The sequence below is a fragment of the Saccoglossus kowalevskii genome, chromosome 20, assembly GCF_978046115.1.
Source record: "Saccoglossus kowalevskii chromosome 20, keSacKowa6.1, whole genome shotgun sequence".
Classification (NCBI taxonomy): Eukaryota; Metazoa; Hemichordata; class Enteropneusta; family Harrimaniidae; genus Saccoglossus; species Saccoglossus kowalevskii.
Window position 1 is genome coordinate 10,644,953 of NC_140660.1, and position 21,370 is coordinate 10,666,322.

General features: G+C 38.5%; 1 protein-coding gene across 1 annotated transcript; it reads left to right on the forward strand.

The window, feature by feature from the left end:
• On the forward strand, positions 1-2,041 carry LOC100374090 (galactose-3-O-sulfotransferase 2-like). The gene is made up of 2 exons (XM_085494362.1): positions 1-113; positions 547-2,041. Exons 1-2 carry the CDS (start codon positions 1-3, stop codon positions 1,532-1,534), a joined length of 1,101 nt encoding a protein of 366 aa, XP_085350488.1. The 3' UTR covers positions 1,535-2,041.
• The last annotated feature ends 19,329 nt before the right edge of the window (positions 2,042-21,370 follow it).

The following is a 21,370-nucleotide window of genomic DNA, read 5'->3' on the forward strand; positions in this document are numbered from 1 at the left end:
ATGGTAATCAGAGCCAGACATCGTATATTTGCTTTATTGCTTGCAGTGTCAATCATCGGCTATAGTTTAGTACACATATACGTTTATAAGGTTCCAGTTGTGACACACGGACAGTAAGTGACATGCATATATTCTATACACCAAGGGTTGCGTAATGTCTTCGGTGCTAGTTCTTCTCGATTTTAGATCGCTATATGACGTGTGTTATATCATAGTGCGTATCAGTGTAAGAGGTGACATATTGGCGATATACATAAAACACGTGGGTTATGTCATAGTGCGAATCAGTGTAAGAGGTGATATATTGGCGATACACATAAAACACGTTGGTTATATCATAGTGCGTATCAGTGTAAGAGGCGACATATTGACGATATACATAAAACACGTGTGTTATATCATAGTGCGAATCAGTGTAAGAGGTGACATATTGGCGATATACATAAAACACAGTAGAGGATTAAACAAGTTCCCGGCCAATGCAAATATGGTTAATAAAGAATATGATGTTATATACTTATTATATATTGTTCTTGTCTATTTCAGAAATGTTAACACTGATCGTAAACTAGTCACGAGAGTGGTTTTCATTAAAACTCACAAAACTGCAAGCAGCACGCTGGCTTCCATCATACAGCGATTTGGTTACTCACATTACTTGTCGTTTGCTGTTCCGCCGAAAACGCACGTTTTTTCTAGTAAAAAAGAATTTAAACGTAGCATGGTGAATAACATCAAATACCCACCACTAAATGGCGGGAAACATTACGACCTGCTAACTAATCACGTGGGTTATAATCGAAATGAAATGGAGGCTGTTATTCCCAATGCAACTTACGTCACTGTATTACGTCATCCTGTGAATCAGCTTGTGTCCGCTTTCAGCTACTTCCGGTGGGGAAAGGCTATCAAAGTACCTCGTCCCAATAAGGAAGATGTAATTGACACGTTCATGGAAGAACCATCGAAATATCTAAAAGGAAACGTAAGGTTAAAATGGCAAAGCCACAATGGGCAGCTCTATGACCTTGGATTCAAAACAGAGAATAATATTATAACAGATGACCTAGTCTACACACACATTGAAATTCTGGACAAGGAGATGGACCTCGTTCTCATCACGGAATACTTTGATGAGTCGTTGCTGATACTGAAGAAACAACTGTGTTGGAGTATGGACGATATTGTTTACATCTCTAAAGGTTTGGGTACTTCACGACATACAATGACGCAACAGACACGTGACAAAATCCTAAAATGGAATAGGGGAGATTTGCTACTTTATCAGCATTTCAACAGAACACTGTGGGAGAAGATAGCCGAGTACGGACCTACGTTCGAGGAAGACTTACAACAGTTTCGGGGCAAACTGCAAGAAACATTGACAGAGTGCGTTGACCCATCAAAGATGAATACTAAAGATCGACGGGAACGAAAATATGTATTGAAAACTAATGCATCTAAGGAATGTGTGGAAATGTCGTTTGAAGACACTCATTACACTAATATTATACGAACAAGACAACTCAACTAAAATAAATGAACCAATGAAATTTACTAATGTGATACAGTAAAACCAAATGATCAAACATAATGGGGGAACATCATTGAATTATTTCTGTATTGACAATTTATTTGACACGCTAAGTAGTGCTGATGTCATCAGTAAGATGTTAGTTTGTATTCCATTACACATATAAATAGGCAGTCATGACTTTAATTGGCATAATTAGGTATCCCAATGTGCTGTAAATGGCTAAGTTGGTTTTAATCAACTACCCATATATGAAATGTCGCACAGTATACCTGCGTCAAATATTCAAATGAAATACAAGAAGAAACACAATTGTTTGACAAGAAAATGTTAGCAAGCGCTGGTAGGATTGTTTGGCGATATGCAAATAAATGTTATATGGTACACAATTATATGACTCGCGTAATTTGCTATGAAGTCTGGGGTTTAAAATGACGTATTTCGTCTTGTTACTTTTGTTGTCTGGAGGTAAATAAACACAGTGAGCATGTTTGCTGGTCTTAAAAAGTGATTTTCGCGACGACCAAAATTGGCATATGATTCCACAGCTAACAAAGACCGTGTCATAGCGTGTCATTGTTTGCAAACAAGCGTCTACCCATGACCCTTTGCGGTTTTAGCTTGTGTTGTTATCGTCACTTGAGACTGAATTTCTGCGCGTGCGCATGGAACGACCCCCCCCCCGTTTTAAAACAATGGCGACAAAGAATTCTGCGCAAGCGCACTGTACTGTTGTATGTTGCATACTGGTAAATTACCAACGTTTATGACATGCACGGCAATTCGCCAGCTTCCTGGCTACTTGTCCCAGGGTGTGAACGGTTTATTTACCGCCAACCAGCCAAGGTATGCGTTGCAATGGGGAAAACGCAGTACTTGTGCTTCTATTGAGTGTGTACATACAACAGTTGAAATACAGTTCTTGTGTTTCTGTTGGGTGTGTGTACATTTCTGTTTGTTTTGATCAGTTAAAAAAATGACATTACTTATTTGAAAATTTAAAAATAATTAAAAGTAAAAATTAATGAATCGAGAAAATGGTATCGAATTACCAGCAATTAGTAGATTATATGATTTTTTTTTTTAAATTATCAAAGGTCATATTACAGAGTGAATGTCAATAATCACGATCCGGAAAATGTTTAATGTTTGCGTATTGCTGTGCGATAGTTTGTGGTCTTCTCTGTCGACTGTGACGATTGCGTTGTTGATGCAGTACTGCTCGATGAATCCCTGGATGGAGTGGATGAGTAGGTGCTACTTGAACTCGTTGATGACTCGGTTGCTGAAACGTGGTTTTAAACAAAACTGTAGATCGGTAAGATCAAGCGCCTTCTGTTCATTATGGCTTGTAATATGGGTTTCCTTATTAGCGGTTGTTAAAATGAAGAGAAGCTAACAATGACTTTTATAGGCGTGTCTTTTTCTCGCCCAAAATGTACCAGAATAGCGCAGAATAGCAGATAATGTATCATTGTTCTAACCGTGGTGAGTAGATGGTTAATTCTCGGCAATAGGTGATTTTCCGAACAATTGCGAGATCTCGCGAGATGCATGAAAGACGCGCGTCGAACGTCTGCCGCAAAAATCGAACGATTTGATTTTGAACTAGAATTTCTTTATTTCGCAGCTTACATTGACCGGCCGATCTTCGACAGAGGAATATTGCTTCCGAATACCCTTACTTAATCGAAATTGCCTATCATCAAATGTGGACAGCACATTATTAAACATGGAAATGTGCCCGAAATACTTTCGCGTTTGTCGAATCCCACGCGATGTTTGACGCGACTACGACGCTATGACCTTTGTTTGTCCTGTTTTTACGTTCGATTTCACCCATAACGCGTGATTCTCGCAGTGTACGGAAAATGGTCTATTTCAGGAACAAGTGCTCTAGGTCATTGATTACATTGTAAAACGGATACATATCTGAACTTGTGATACGAGAGCTGCACAGGAAACCTCATGTGGGGTATCCGTTGTTACTTACCAGTGACCAAGGTCTCGTGGATCTGCCAACACGTATTTCTTGTTTCCGTCTCCCATACTTACAAACAACGATATTTATACTCGCTTCTGAACCACCCCTGCTTGTCACTCCCAAGTTACTTTCTCCAACAGATACACAACCTCGTATTGTTATCTCTACTCCTCCCCAAAATAACCTCAACATTCCTTTGTTTTACTGTGAAATTTTAAAAGTCTTGTCTTCTTTACCAACTTTGAGGTAAGATAGACCCACCACTTATCAAGGTGTGAACCACTCTTCCACAATCCTTTAATGTTATATCCCATACAGCACACACCTCAGAAACTACTGCATTTTCAGCAAGCTGGTATCACCAAAATTGGCCAGCTATTCGACAACAATAATTGGCTCGATATCGATAGCGAACACGAGCTTGTATTCATCTAATAAAAAAGGATATTAAATATTGCGCTATATGTGATTAAGAACGCAATCCCTACGGAATGGATATACTAATTAAAAATGGAATACAATTCGAACTTTACGAATTTACTTGATACTAAATTAAATTATTGTTATACATCTGTCACCGTAACGCCATACGTTACAGCGTGCCGTAATTTTGCGGTATTTTACGGGGAATTTCATCCTACCATATTAGGAAATGCTAATTCCAAATATGGAATAATTACGCGCGTAAGCGTCTTCTAATAATAAAAACAAACATGGCTGCCACAAGGGTTTGACAGGACTCCATACAAAGAAGTTCGCTGATTTCGGCATTCCCATGATGTATCCTTGGTAGGAAAAGATGTATAATAATAAGGTTATTACGAAGATACCTCAAAGTATGCACTCAGACAGTATGCTGTCGCATTGACCTCCGCTGTGCGTCGGTCGATACTGCCGCTGTACTGTCTTCGTGCATACTTTGAGGTATCTTCGTAATAACCTTATACTAGTATTATATTGAAATAGTCTTTGGAGATGATGAAATAATGATGTATCAGTTGCCATTCTACTGTACACTTGTTATTAGGTAATTTTCTTCAGCTCAGAGTATTTGGGAAAACATTCAAAAGGATCTAAGGGGTTAATACTTTAAATAAAAGGTATTATTTTAACATCTGTCACCGTAACGCCATAAGTTACAGCGTGCCGTAATTTTGCGGTATTTTACGAGGTATTTTCATCCTACCATATTTTGAAATTCGAATTCCAAATATGGAATAATAGCAAACATTGATGCCACCAGGGTGTGACCGGACATAATTTGATTTTGTTACTTATTTGATTTCAGCATTTCCATGCTGTATCCTTGGAAGAAGAAGATGTATAATAATAAGGTAGCTGTGCGTCGGTCTATACTCCCGCTGTACTGCCTTAGTGCATAGTTTGAGGTATCCTCGTAATAACCGCATATTATTGAAAACAATATTGGATAATAATGGTATATTACACATTTGTTTTTTGATTAAAAAATAAAAAAAATAGAAAATACAGTTAGTTGAAATAAATAAAATGACCAAGTTAAACCCCATCAAATGCAAATACATTTCATGATTTTTCTAGAAGTAAATTTTACGAGATGCATATAATAGTGAAGGTACTGTGTTATACTTTACTTGAAGCTTAATTTCACCAACAGTACTAAAATAGGACCTGGTAAAATACTGTTATACCCAATTATAATAGACAATTTTCCGTACACTGCGAGAATCACGCGTTATGCGTGAAATCGAACGTAAAAACAGGACAAACAAAGCGTCATAGCGTCGTAGTGGCGTCAAACATCGCGTGGGATTCGACAAACGCGAAAGTATTTTGGGGGACATTTCCATGCTTAATAATGTGCTGTTCACATTTGATGATAGGCAATTTCGATTAAGTGAGGGTATTCGAAAGCAATATTGCTCTGTCGAAGATCGGCCGGTCGGTGTGAGCTACGAAATAAGGAAATTCGAGTTCAAAATCAAATCGTTCGATTTTTGCAGCAGACGTTCGACGCGCGTCTTTCATGCATCTCGCGAGATCTCGCAATTGTACGGAAAATCACCTATTCACATGCGACCAAATAGCACGAACATTGGACCCATATTACCAGTGAAAATATACTTGTAAATAATACAAACAATTTTGGATGTACAGCGTATTGGAAATGTTGCACCAAATATTGTTTGAAGTAGCCATTTTGAAATTTTAACTGTGATACACATTAAGAAGACACTTCCAAGAAATACCAATTATAACAAGCCATCATTTTATCTTTAGTCAAATTCATCTTAGCAAATTTAACCCCATTCCAACGGTTTTGATGTTTTTATAAATGTACTTGGGAATCAAACTTGATGTTCACGCATACTTTTTGGGGTAGAGGAGAGGTCTTTAATTTTTTCCTGTATTGCCAGTGACACACTGCAAGTGATGAGATTTTTGAAGATGTATCATGTTCTCTTGATATCCGAAGGTATGTAATGCGGTATCATTATTTGCATCACCTCTATGACGATGTTTACTAAAGTGAGCTTCAGGAGGATCCTGGCAACATCGTTCACTCAGTACAAAATCCACTCCTTGGCTAAGTACATACTTTGAAGCTTCTACAAATGATTGCACTATTAAAAACACGGCATGGAAAGGTCATTTTAAGGATTGTGAACAAAAAGTATAAATCAAGTTATCAATAACGCTGGTAACGTATTATCGAGGGATATGCATACGTCTTCCTGCTGTATTATCATCACAATACTACATTATCACACATTTCGTGCATAAATGAAATAAACATGAACAAAATAATTTCATTTTGAAAAAATAAAGTGTTTTGTGTAATCTGTTATAATGTAATAATGAAGACTTCCATTGATCTGGACGATTGTGGTTTGCAATTACTCAGGGATTGCATTAACACCATTTTTTTCTTCCCAGTGATTTAAAAGAAACCCATGTATTTAGGGAAGATATGGCACTATCTTTGATAACAAATATATACGGCATTAACTCGAGTAAATAGTATAAGACAGTAGTGCAAATCCTGAAATAGTAATCATGCAATTTTAACCAAAGAAAGCTATGCAAATATGCCGCCTTATTCTCATACCCGCCATTTTCAGTCCTTCCACGAGTTTTGTTTTTCCACATTGCATTTTGTCTAGATGTTGAACAATTTCTATTTCGATCCAAAGCAGAATGCCCCACTCTGCAAAGTAAACCAGGAAATCCTTCTGAAGCCAATACATAAAATGAAATAACCCAAAATACCCGTCACCAAATTAAACATTTAGATGGAGTTGGTAAACACAAGCATTGTAAAATATCACAAGCTAGTTTGTCAAGGTTTCTACCTGCTTATTTACAAAAAATAATTGAATATGCTCCTACCTCAAATTAGCATTTGTCTAGTCTGCATAGGGTGCCACATTGATTTATTTTCCCGGTGTTGTTCGTCAAAACGTCTGACATTCAAGCAATCGAAAAAAAATCTGTCTGTATATCTAACAAATTCAACAATGTCAAAGGCTCCAGCAGTCCCAACCATTTCAATTGCATTAGCAACCGTTCAACCGAGAAATTGAAAATAACAAACAAACAAATAAATACAGGGGATTAGGGGTGCGTAGGTATATCAACCGACACTGCATATGATTTCCTGAGCTGCCAGTTTGACTCGCATATTTGAGAATGTTGTTAATTGAATGTGCTCATAACCAATTTTGTGGACCAAATGGATAACCAACTGTGTGAGATGTAAATTTAAGAGTCCCCTGACTAAATTGACCAATTGTTTCTGCTGAAGTCAGTCCCTCAACAACAAATATGTTAACATTTAATAATTATTGATTGTTTTTACTTCCTGTGGAATAGAAGTTTAAAGTTTTTGGGGTCCAACATCTAAATGTATGCGTCAGTAATGTAGAAACCTGCTTCATGTAAAACCTTGTTTTGCGAAAAAAAATAACTTGAAACATGCGCAGACAAGTTTATACCATTTGTAAATATTCACTGATAGCACGAATAATGAGCAAGTTATATATTGACTTGTATCACATACTCATACACTTTTTGATTTCCTATGTGCTTCTCAATTTGCAAAGCAATTTCTCGTAAATCAGAAAAAAAACAGATCTTTCTATTTTGCGGGCTAAATAGGGTTGGTCCTTTTGTAGACTAGATTCTCCCCTGAGATTCTCCAATGACTCTGTGCATTTTGTACTATTTCTATTCCATGTAACTCCAACACTTGTTGAAGCTGTCACTTTCAGTCCCCAAATCAGTTCTAGAAACCAGATTACTTACCATAAAGGAGGAAACAAGTTGTCTCCAGTGTTGGGTACTATGCCACATGTGTAGGTGAACTTGTTTCTAGAACTCCGATCATGAAGACACGTACATGAGTTGCCAGATTTTGAGATTTTGACATCTTCATTAATGCTATATTAATTCACAAAACCAATCAACTGCTTCAATTTTAAATTGATCGTGAAGTACTACCACACATGTCTATTGCTCCTGGAGATAATGTACTTGGTTTTCAGAAACAATTTCCTCCAGTACCTTTAATTCCAGGTTGTGGTCTTATATAATTAGTGTAATCAGAAGTTTCACACAACTGGAAGTACACCGTGTTTTATAAGCTGATGAAGATGTTAAATTTAGTGAAAATTTAACGCATTTGTTTGGCATTACCACATATTGCTTGATTGCTTTAGCTTCCCCCCCAAACAGTCGTTGCAAAATCGACAACATCTTTTGAATTTTCTTCCATGATTGATTTCAAATCAGTTTCAAGGAATTTATCAAAATCCAAACCTTCTGTAAGCAAATTTTTAACAGCTCTATCAAGTTTTTTTTTTAAATTGAAATCCATTTTTCTGTAATTTTCGTACTTTCTTGTGGTCAAATGTTGAACTGATAGGAGTTGTTTCTGATATTTTGGCGCATATTCTTGCGCCATTTTGCTCTGAGATTTTTTCGATAAACCATACAGTGTGCACATCAATTCATATCAATGTTCATGTCACAGGAACTACTTCGAATTGTCTTGTATAGTCAATACCATTCATATACTTCTCACCATAATTATCTTCAATATATGCAGACACGTCTGCTTCACCTTTCAAAGAAACCCCATAAACCGTCTCTCCACTTTTTCCACATAAAAGGTCAATGAAGAGGGCAACGGGGTTACCACTGCATATATTACTATTCCTAGACACAAACTTGATCAATGTTTGCAATATATTCATACTGCATATAACTTGAAACACTTTCTGTAGAGAACCAATCTTCCTCGCCAATTTACCACAGATCACTGCATTTCATTCAGAGTATTCAGCAACATTTATCGATCTAGATATCTTGTGTGGCTCTTCCAAACCCAAAAGTTTTTTTCAATTTATAGAAATTAGCACTGCTTGTACTGTCTACTAATTTCCATCCAAAACAGAGTTGCACAGAACGACAATTCTATTTAACTTGGCTAAATGAAAACACGTGTTGCAAATGTAATGTTGATTCGCCTGTAAAATCATGTTGAAGGAGAGAAAAAAAAAACTGTGGTTACAGCGCTTCTCATTTTATTTCCCAATATGTATTGTTCATGTCAGATCCCTCATGTATAAACACTGTAGCACATTTTGTATTGTAAGACCTGTATGTTTTATTTTCACTGGCTACTTTTTTCAAAATTAAATATACTTCAATTCTCATTCATGACATTGGTTTGTGTACAACATAATATGCTTTTCATGATAAAGATGATAGCCAAGACCTCAAAATATTCAGTTTAATTCCATAGAAACTTAGATAGGCTGTACTCTTTTTGCCATGAAATAAATGCTATAAAAATCATATTACGGTCTATCTAGAAATGAATTTAACATATTTTTGTTCTAATGTAGTTTATAATACTCTTTTGGTCTTTAAAAGCTGTTACTTTTTCTTGGCATTTTGCACCTTTGTGATTAATCCTGAATACAAGAACGGCAATCAAAAACTGTTAAATAATATTACGGTGGTTTATCAAAATACGAACATCCGAGATAAAAAACCACATCACCAACAAGTAAATGTACATATCTATTCTCATGAAAAACAAATATTATGGTTGAATGCTGTTTTTTCTATAAAAAGGGCCAATCCGCTGACAACACGCCGAATAAGTTCAGTAAACAAAAAAAACGTGCTAGTAAATAAATTCTCATCGGGGCAAAAAAATGTTATACTCAATTTCTGAGTTTACTAAAGAATTGATACTGCACGATGTTATTCTTAGAGACATGAGGTCATCAGCATTGTAAACGACATCAAAATATATGCTTGAAAACAAAGATAATGAATAGGCGAGAGGCCATCTATATTTTGAAAGGGAAAATGAATTCCTAAACTCAATACGTATGCTGTATATAATATAGTAAATCAAGCTCAATAAACCGACCCACAAACTACAACATGGCTGTCTAGTAAATAAAAAAAACATCGAACTTTCTGAAACACATGACGAATAAATTGTGACAAACCATGAATGTTGATAGACGTATTCAAAGTTGTGATCTGTAAAAACTGTTGAAAATAAATAATCTGTTAAATCTGGATTGGATCCTCGTTCTAATTACCAATTAAAAAGAGTAAAAAAACATTGCTCTTTACTAAGAAACACAACGGCTGTAGGACTCGGTGTTTAAGGAGGCAGATTGTTTGCTTCGGACTGTTCTGAGTTCATTGTATCATAACAAAAGACAGTAAACATGTTCACCAAATTGTAAGAATTCCGTATATGAAAGACTTGTATATATGCAAATTCAGTACGACAGTTCCACCACTCAACGGTATAATAGTTTTAGTATATTTGATTCAGGTGTATGTCAAATACAAACTTGTTTGTATGTTTGTTTACCCAGTATCTCACTCTGTACTCAGACGCCAATAGATATTTACACAGTCTTCTTGTAATGACCAGATCAACTGAAAATCACATACATGGGAATATAGTAAGTTCAAATCCGTCAAATTCAACAAAACAATATGTATAATACGACTGCACTGCTTTACTTGGATCTAGCAGATGATCTTGTATCTTCCGTACTTAACTTATAAATGAGGTCAACCAGATTATTTTTAACAGTTAAAATCACTTTTTTTAAAACATCGGAATGAATACAAGTAACTGATACATGCTGTATTTAATTTATTTTCAAAAGGTCGATTAAATGTTGTCATAACAGTTCCATCAGAAATTGTTTATCTGCCCGTGCACCATTATTATTTAACTCAAGCAATGCATTATTAATTTAGTCACACAGATTAGTATATATGCGGTGTCTGTTTTGTTCTAATATCACTATATAACGATATGAGCTAAGCCGCATGTTGTCTTCATAACACAGCAACAAAGAGGGCTATGCACACTGTGTCATAATTCTAATCTGTGCTATGGCAATTTGTATTCAAATGTGCTCTTTCTGTTCAGACCGTCACACTTTGTTCAAATACATTGTCAAATTTGACATAACCGGATAATATGCTTTTGGTACGAGCAGGTACAACACTGACAAAACAGTTTTACTACTCAATGACATAAGTACTACTACTCCTACAGACACTCAGGTTATATAATTAGTCCTCCTGTCAGTCACTAGGGTATAAGTATGACCTCTGAAAATCATCATGGGCTAAAATAGGTGATTTTCCGTACAATTGCAAGATCTCGCGAGATGCATGGAAGACGCGCGACGAACGTCTGCCGCAAAAATCGAACGATTTGATTTTGAACTAGAATTTCTTTATTTCGCAGCTTACATTGACCGGCCGATCTTCGACAGAGGAATATTGCTTCCGAATACCCTTACTTAATCGAAATTGCCTATCATCAAATGTGGACAGCACATTATTAAGCATGGAAATGTCCCCCAGAATACTTTCGCGTTTGTCGAATCCCACGCGATGTTTGACGCGACTACGACGCTATGACCTTTGTTTGTTCTGTTTTTACGTTCGATTTCACGCATAACGCGTGATTCTCGCAGTGTACGGAAAATGGTCTATTGATATCCATGTATACCACCAGGACAAATAATTAGAATATTGAAAATCACTATGGCATTTAATTAATACCTTTTGAAGTCATCGAGGCTTGTAATTAGTAACCCCGAAAACACAATCTTTTATAATAATGCAATTCAATTAGAGAACTAATTAGAGAGAATTAAGTTAAAACGCTTAAAATCAATTGAATTCTTAGATTTGTATTTTTTTTAAATGCAATTCAAGATGAAACTAAACTATTAGTAAAATGACGGTTAACAAAACCCAAACTCGTTTTTAGGTGTGTATTTATTAAAAATGCAATTCGACACTAAACTAAAATATTAGGGAAAAGAGGGTCGTCACTACAAAGCTTTCAGTCGTTCTTCGGGGACTGGTGTAATAGATCTTGTAACCATTACACACGCGCCCACTCTTTATTAGTACGTGAATATACCCAGGGCATAACAGTAGTACCCCTGTCACCAGGTCATACAATTAGTACCATTAAAATAGCAAAGGCATGCATTCAGTCTCCTGTAAATTACAAGGACATAAGTAAAACCCCTGGATGTTACCTTGGTACATAATCATTACTCGTGAAAATCACCAGGGGATGTTTTTATTATCCCTGTAAGCCACCGGGCATATAACTGGTACCCTGCATTATAAACTTGTGAGGTGCAAATTGATGGTAAACAAACTTCTTCTAAACTTTAAATTAGTTTACCAGATCAACTAAAAGAACAACAAAAAAACTTACAACCGTTATTAAGGCCTCTCATATTATGATGCCAATATATAGAGTTATTTTTCGTCAAATTCTTTAACTTGATCACAGGATAATATGGGTAATATCAGAGGTACATTACTTGGGGTTTGCAATTCGCATAGTACTGTATGGTGACATCATGTCAAGATCCCATTCAAGTCTCTTCTTGTAGATAGCGAGACTGAGGCTACGACCTTCTGACATGACGCATATCAATGTTCAAGGTTTGTAATGAAAAAAAATAAACTTTTCTTGTCACTATCATAGTGAAAAATGTAATACATCGAAAATGTACAGAAAATATAGTTCTCGTAATCCGTCATATCGTGGGCAGCTATTTTGATCCACCTGGACATCCCAGTATCCTAGTTACCTCAGGCATGCGCATTCGCATTTTTTCTGAGTTGGAACGCTTATGCGAGAGCGAGATTGTGACGGGATCTTGGTATCATGTCACCGTAGTTACAAACCCCAAGTAATGTACCTCTGGTAAATGTTTCCTATGAAGCAGAACAGCAGATTTTTCTTTTTTTGAATTTTTTATATAGAGCATTATTTATTTTATTATTCTTGATTCCATGTCATTCTGTTACAAACGGGAATACAAGATAGTCTCCCGCGCACCTGGCCGCCAATATCCCACACTCTATGACACAACACTAAAGGTCAAACAAATGCACACAGTTAGAATATGTCAAATATTACTAATTTAATAATACATTAAGAATAAACCGTAAACAGGAGTAAAATAAATTACACACCGGTCAGAAATATACATCACAATAATAATAATAAGCTCGGAATTGCCTACCCTACTTAGGTGCAGAACTCGTACCGCGTAGTTTCAGCAATAGCACAGTCATTCACATTCCACATCTGAGCATGCCTTGCTAGCTAACTGGGCATTATCAAAATACATTTATATTACAGCAATATAACAGTTCCATTACATTTAACAAAATAAAGTGTGACAGAATGACTTTAGGTGGTGTGAATTAAAACAGAAGTTCAATCGGCTTCACAAGGTTCTGGCAGATATATTTTACTGTGGAATACTTTATTTTTCGCTGGAATTAATTTTCGCCGAAAAGGCTTTTTGGGCGTTTTGTACATGGAATTTATTTTCACTGATTTTTTGATGAGTTTAATTTGAAATATAGGAAAAAAAGTATATTCGCTGGATTTTATTTTCACGGAAGCATCCTTTCAGCGAAAATAAATTCCAAGCGAAAATAAAGTATTCTACAGTATTTTATTTTCAGTTCTCAATTATGTTACTTATAATTGATTTTGAATAGCCCTGACCAATGTTCAGCAGTTCCATTCCACCATTCTGGATATTTTCCCTGGACAGTCCTATAAAATTTGTTCAATCTGTTCAATCATTGTTTTGCTATTAAATGACGTCACCAGAGGGTATGTAGTAACCAGGGCATATAATTGGTACCTAGGGCGTACTGTAGTAACCAGGGCATATAATTGGTACCTAGGGCGTACTGTAGTAACCAGGGCATATAATTGGTACCTAGGGCGTACTGTAGTAACCAGGGCATATAATTGGTACCTAGGGCGTACTGTAGTAACCAGGGCATATAATTGGTACCTAGGGCGTACTGTAGTAACCAGGGCATATAATTGGTACCTAGGGCGTACTGTAGTAACCAGGGCATATAATTGGTACCTAGGGCGTACTGTAGTAACCAGGGCATATAATTGGTACCTAGGGCGTACTGTAGTAACCAGGGCATATAATTGGTACCTAGGGCGTACTGTAGTAACCAGGGCATATAATTGGTACATAGGGCGTACTGTAGTAACCAGGGCATGTAATTAGTACATAGGGCGTACTGTAGTAACCAGGGCATGTAATTAGTACCTAGGGCGTACTGTAGTAACCAGGGCATATAATTAGTACCTAGGGCGTACAGTAGTAACCAGGGCATATAATTAGTACCTAGGGCGTACTGTAGTAACCAGGGCATATAATTAGTACCTAGGGCGTACTGTAGTAACCAGGGCATATAATTAGTACATAGGGCGTACTGTAGTAACCAGGGCATATAATTAGTACCTAGGGCGTACTGTAGTAACCAGGGCATATAATTAGTACCTAGGGCGTACAGTAGTAACCAGGGCATATAATTAGTACATAGGGCGTACTGTAGTAACCAGGGCATATAATTAGTACATAGGGCGTACTGTAGTAACCAGGGCATATAATTAGTACCTAGGGCGTACTGTAGTAACCAGGGCATATAATTAGTACCTAGGGCGTACAGTAGTAACAAGGGCATATAATTAGTACCTAGGGCGTACTGTAGTAACCAGGGCATATAATTAGTACCTAGGGCGTACTGTAGTAACCAGGGCATATAATTAGTACCTAGGGCGTACAGTAGTAACAAGGGCATATAATTAGTACCTAGGGCGTACTGTAGTAACCAGGGCATATAATTGGTACCTAGGGCGTACTGTAGTAACCACGGCATATAATTAGTACATAGGGCGTACTGTAGTAACCAGGGCATGTAATTAGTACCTAGGGCGTACTGCAGTAACCAGGGCATATAATTAGTACCTAGGGCGTACTGTAGTAACCAGAGCATATAATTAGTACCTAGGGCGTACTGTAGTAACCAGGGCATATAATTGGTACCTAGGGCGTACTGTAGTAACCAGGGCATATAATTAATACCTAGGGCGTACAACTAGTTCCACTATTACTTGTCAGAGCATATAATTAGTACCTAGGGCGTACTGTAGTAACCAGGGCATGTAATTAGTACCTAGGGCGTACTGTAGTAACCAGAGCATATAATTAGTACCTAGGGCGTACTGTAGTAACCAGAGCATATAATTGGTACCTAGGGCGTACTGTAGTAACCAGGGCATATAATTGGTACCTAGGGCGTACTGTAGTAACCAGGGCATATAATTAATACCAAGGGCGTACAACTAGTTCCACTATTACTTGTCAGAGCATATAATTAGTACCTAGGGCGTACTGTAGTAACCAGGGCATATAATTAGTACCTAGGGCGTACAGTAGTAACAAGGGCATATAATTAGTACCTAGGGCGTACTGTAGTAACCAGGGCATATAATTGGTACCTAGGGCGTACTGTAGTAACCAGGGCATATAATTAGTACCTAGGGCGTACTGTAGTAACCAGGGCATATAATTAGTACCTAGGGCGTACTGTAGTAACCAGGGCATATAATTGGTACCTAGGGCGTACAGTAGTAACCAGGGCATATAATTAGTACCTAGGGCGTACTGTAGTAACCAGGGCATATAATTAGTACCTAGGGCGTACAGTAGTAACCAGGGCATATAATTAATACCTAGGGCGTACAACTAGTTCCACTATTACTTGTCAGAGCATATAATTAGTACCTAGGGCGTACTGTAGTAACCAGGGCATATAATTAATACCTAGGGCGTACAACTAGTTCCACTATTACTTGTCAGAGCATATAAATAGTACCTAGGGCGTACTGTAGTCACCAGGCATATAATTAATACCTAGGGCGTACTGTAGTAACCAGGGCATATAATTAGTACCTAGGGCGTACTGTAGTAACCAGAGCATATAATTAGTACCTAGGGCGTACTGTAGTAACCAGGGCATATAATTAGTACCTAGGGCGTACTGTAGTAACCAGGGCATATAATTGGTACCTAGGGCGTACTGTAGTAACCAGGGCATATAATTAGTACCTAGGGCGTACTGTAGTAACCAGGGCATATAATTGGTACCTAGGGCGTACAGTAGTAACCAGGGCATATAATTAGTACCTAGGGCGTACTGTAGTAGCCAGGGCATATAATTAGTACCTAGGGCGTACTGTAGTAACCAGGGCATATAATTAATACCTAGGGCGTACAACTAGTTCCACTATTACTTGTCAGAGCATATAATTAGTACCTAGGGCGTACTGTAGTAACCAGGGCATATAATTAATACCTAGGGCGTACAACTAGTTCCACTATTACTTGTCAGAGCATATAAATAGTACCTAGGGCGTACTGTAGTCACCAGGCATATAATTAATACCTAGGGCGTACTGTAGTAACCAGGGCATATAATTAGTACCTAGGGCGTACTGTAGTAACCAGAGCATATAATTAGTACCTAGGGCGTACTGTAGTAACCAGGGCATATAATTGGTACCTAGGGCGTACTGTAGTAACCAGGGCATATAATTGGTACCTAGGGCGTACTGTAGTAACCAGGGCATATAATTAGTACCTAGGGCGTACTGCAGTAACCAGGGCATATTATTAGTACCTAGGGCGTACTGTAGTAACCAGAGCATATAATTAGTACCTAGGGCGTACTGTAGTAACCAGGGCATATAATTAGTACCTAGGGCGTACTGTAGTAACCAGGGCATATAATTGGTACCTAGGGCGTACAGTAGTAACCAGGGCATATAATTAGTACCTAGGGCGTACTGTAGTAACCAGGGCATATAATTAGTACCTAGGGCGTACAGTAGTAACCAGGGCATATAATTAGTACCTAGGGCGTACTGTAGTAACCAGGGCATATAATTAGTACCTAGGGCGTACAGTAGTAACCAGGGCATATAATTAGTACCTAGGGCGTACTGTAGTAACCAGGGCATATAATTAGTACCTAGGGCGTACTGTAGTAACCAGGGCATATAATTGGTACCTAGGGCGTACAGTAGTAACCAGGGCATATAATTAGTACCTAGGGCGTACAGTAGTAACCAGGGCATATAATTAATACCTAGGGCGTACAACTAGTTCCACTATTACTTGTCAGGGCATATAATTAGTACCTAGGGCGTACTGTAGTAACCAGGGCATATAATTAATACCTAGGGCGTACAACTAGTTCCACTATTACTTGTCAGAGCATATAATTAGTACCTAGGGCGTACTGTAGTAACCAGGGCATATAATTAGTACCTAGGGCGTACAGTAGTAACCAGGGCATATAATTAGTACCTAGGGCGTACTGTAGTAACCAGGGCATATAATTAGTACCTAGGGCGTACTGTAGTAACCAGGGCATATAATTAGTACCTAGGGCGTACTGTAGTAACCAGGGCATATAATTAGTACCTAGGGCGTACTGTAGTAACCAGGGCATATAATTAGTACCTAGGGCGTACTGTAGTAACCAGGGCATATAATTAGTACCTAGGGCGTACTGTAGTAACCAGGGCATATAATTAGTACCTAGGGCGTACAGTAGTAACAAGGGCATATAATTAGTACCTAGGGCGTACTGTAGTAACCAGGGCATATAATTAGTACCTAGGGCGTACTGTAGTAACCAGGGCATATAATTAGTACCTAGGGCGTACAGTAGTAACAAGGGCATATAATTAGTACCTAGGGCGTACTGTAGTAACCAGGGCATGTAATTAGTACATAGGGCGTACTGTAGTAACCAGGGCATATAATTAATACATAGGGCGTACTGTAGTAACCAGGGCATATAATTAGTACCTAGGGCGTACAGTAGTAACAAGGGCATATAATTAGTACCTAGGGCGTACTGTAGTAACCAGGGCATATAATTGGTACATAGGGCGTACTGTAGTAACCAGGGCATGTAATTAGTACATAGGGCGTACTGTAGTAACCAGGGCATATAATTAGTACATAGGGCGTACTGTAGTAACCAGGGCATATAATTAGTACCTAGGGCGTACTGTAGTAACCAGGGCATATAATTAGTACCTAGGGCGTACAGTAGTAACAAGGGCATATAATTAGTACCTAGGGCGTACTGTAGTAACCAGGGCATATAATTAGTACCTAGGGCGTACTGTAGTAACCAGGGCATATAATTAGTACCTAGGGCGTACAGTAGTAACAAGGGCATATAATTAGTACCTAGGGCGTACTGTAGTAACCAGGGCATATAATTGGTACCTAGGGCGTACTGTAGTAACCACGGCATATAATTAGTACATAGGGCGTACTGTAGTAACCAGGGCATGTAATTAGTACCTAGGGCGTACTGCAGTAACCAGGGCATATAATTAGTACCTAGGGCGTACTGTAGTAACCAGAGCATATAATTAGTACCTAGGGCGTACTGTAGTAACCAGGGCATATAATTGGTACCTAGGGCGTACTGTAGTAACCAGGGCATATAATTAATACCTAGGGCGTACAACTAGTTCCACTATTACTTGTCAGAGCATATAATTAGTACCTAGGGCGTACTGTAGTAACCAGGGCATGTAATTAGTACCTAGGGCGTACTGTAGTAACCAGAGCATATAATTAGTACCTAGGGCGTACTGTAGTAACCAGAGCATATAATTGGTACCTAGGGCGTACTGTAGTAACCAGGGCATATAATTGGTACCTAGGGCGTACTGTAGTAACCAGGGCACATATAATTAGTACCTAGGGCGTACTGTAGTAACCAGGGCATATAATTAGTACCTAGGGCGTACAGTAGTAACCAGGGCATATAATTAATACCTAGGGCGTACAACTAGTTCCACTATTACTTGTCAGGGCATGTAATTAGTACCTAGGGCGTACTGTAGTAACCAGGGCATATAATTAATACCAAGGGCGTACAACTAGTTCCACTATTACTTGTCAGAGCATATAATTAGTACCTAGGGCGTACTGTAGTAACCAGGGCATATAATTAGTACCTAGGGCGTACAGTAGTAACAAGGGCATATAATTAGTACCTAGGGCGTACTGTAGTAACCAGGGCATATAATTGGTACCTAGGGCGTACTGTAGTAACCAGGGCATATAATTAGTACCTAGGGCGTACTGTAGTAACCAGGGCATATAATTAGTACCTAGGGCGTACTGTAGTAACCAGGGCATATAATTGGTACCTAGGGCGTACAGTAGTAACCAGGGCATATAATTAGTACCTAGGGCGTACTGTAGTAACCAGGGCATATAATTAGTACCTAGGGCGTACAGTAGTAACCAGGGCATATAATTAATACCTAGGGCGTACAACTAGTTCCACTATTACTTGTCAGAGCATATAATTAGTACCTAGGGCGTACTGTAGTAACCAGGGCATATAATTAATACCTAGGGCGTACAACTAGTTCCACTATTACTTGTCAGAGCATATAAATAGTACCTAGGGCGTACTGTAGTCACCAGGCATATAATTAATACCTAGGGCGTACTGTAGTAACCAGGGCATATAATTAGTACCTAGGGCGTACTGTAGTAACCAGAGCATATAATTAGTACCTAGGGCGTACTGTAGTAACCAGGGCATATAATTAGTACCTAGGGCGTACTGTAGTAACCAGGGCATATAATTGGTACCTAGGGCGTACTGTAGTAACCAGGGCATATAATTAGTACCTAGGGCGTACTGTAGTAACCAGGGCATATAATTGGTACCTAGGGCGTACAGTAGTAACCAGGGCATATAATTAGTACCTAGGGCGTACTGTAGTAACCAGGGCATATAATTAGTACCTAGGGCGTACAGTAGTAACCAGGGCATATAATTAATACCTAGGGCGTACAACTAGTTCCACTATTACTTGTCAGAGCATATAATTAGTACCTAGGGCGTACTGTAGTAACCAGGGCATATAATTAATACCTAGGGCGTACAACTAGTTCCACTATTACTTGTCAGAGCATATAAATAGTACCTAGGGCGTACTGTAGTCACCAGGCATATAATTAATACCTAGGGCGTACTGTAGTAACCAGGGCATATAATTAGTACCTAGGGCGTACTGTAGTAACCAGAGCATATAATTAGTACCTAGGGCGTACTGTAGTAACCAGGGCATATAATTGGTACCTAGGGCGTACTGTAGTAACCAGGGCATATAATTGGTACCTAGGGCGTACTGTAGTAACCAGGGCATATAATTAGTACCTAGGGCGTACTGCAGTAACCAGGGCATATTATTAGTACCTAGGGCGTACTGTAGTAACCAGAGCATATAATTAGTACCTAGGGCGTACTGTAGTAACCAGGGCATATAATTAGTACCTAGGGCGTACTGTAGTAACCAGGGCATATAATTGGTACCTAGGGCGTACAGTAGTAACCAGGGCATATAATTAGTACCTAGGGCGTACTGTAGTAACCAGGGCATATAATTAGTACCTAGGGCGTACAGTAGTAACCAGGGCATATAATTAATACCTAGGGCGTACAACTAGTTCCACTATTACTTGTCAGGGCATATAATTAGTACCTAGGGCGTACTGTAGTAACCAGGGCATATAATTAATACCTAGGGCGTACAACTAGTTCCACTATTACTTGTCAGAGCATATAATTAGTACCTAGGGCGTACTGTAGTAACCAGGGCATATAATTAATACCTAGGGCGTACAACTAGTTCCACTATTACTTGTCAGAGCATATAAATAGTACCTAGGGCGTACTGTAGTCACCAGGCATATAATTAATACCTAGGGCGTACTGTAGTAACCAGGGCATATAATTAGTACCTAGGGCGTACTGTAGTAACCAGGGCATATAACTAGTACCTAGGGCGTACTGTAGTAACCAGGGCATATAATTAATACCTAGGGCGTACAACTAGTTCCACTATTACTTGTCAGAGCATATAATTAGTACCTAGGGCGTACTGTAGTAACCAGGGCATATAATTAGTACCTAGGGCGTACTGTAGTAACCAGGGCATATAATTGGTACCTAGGGCGTACTGTAGTAACCAGGGCATATAATTGGTACCTAGGGCGTACTGTAGTAACCAGGGCATATAATTGGTACCTAGGGCGTACTGTAGTAACCAGGGCATATAATTGGTACCTAGGGCGTACTGTAGTAACCAGGGCATATAATTAGTACCTAGGGCGTACTGTAGTAACCAGGGCATATAATTAGTACCTAGGGCGTACTGTAGTAACCAGGGCATATAATTAATACCTAGGGCGTACTGTAGTAACCAGGGCATATAATTGGTACCTAGGGCGTACAGTAGTAACCAGGGCATATAATTGGTACCTAGGGCATACTGTAGTAACCAGGGCATATAATTGGTACCTAGGGCATACTGTAGTAACCAGGGCATATAATTAGTACATAGGGCG

Excerpts from the sequence above, each read along its gene's own strand:
- LOC100374090 (XM_085494362.1), top strand. The coding sequence starts at position 1 with ATGGTAATCAGAGCCAGACATCGTATATTTGCTTTATTGCTTGCAGTG. Across the intron at positions 114-546 it reads CCAGTTGTGACACACGGACA|AAATGTTAACACTGATCGTA; the intron begins GTAAGTGACATG and ends TGTCTATTTCAG.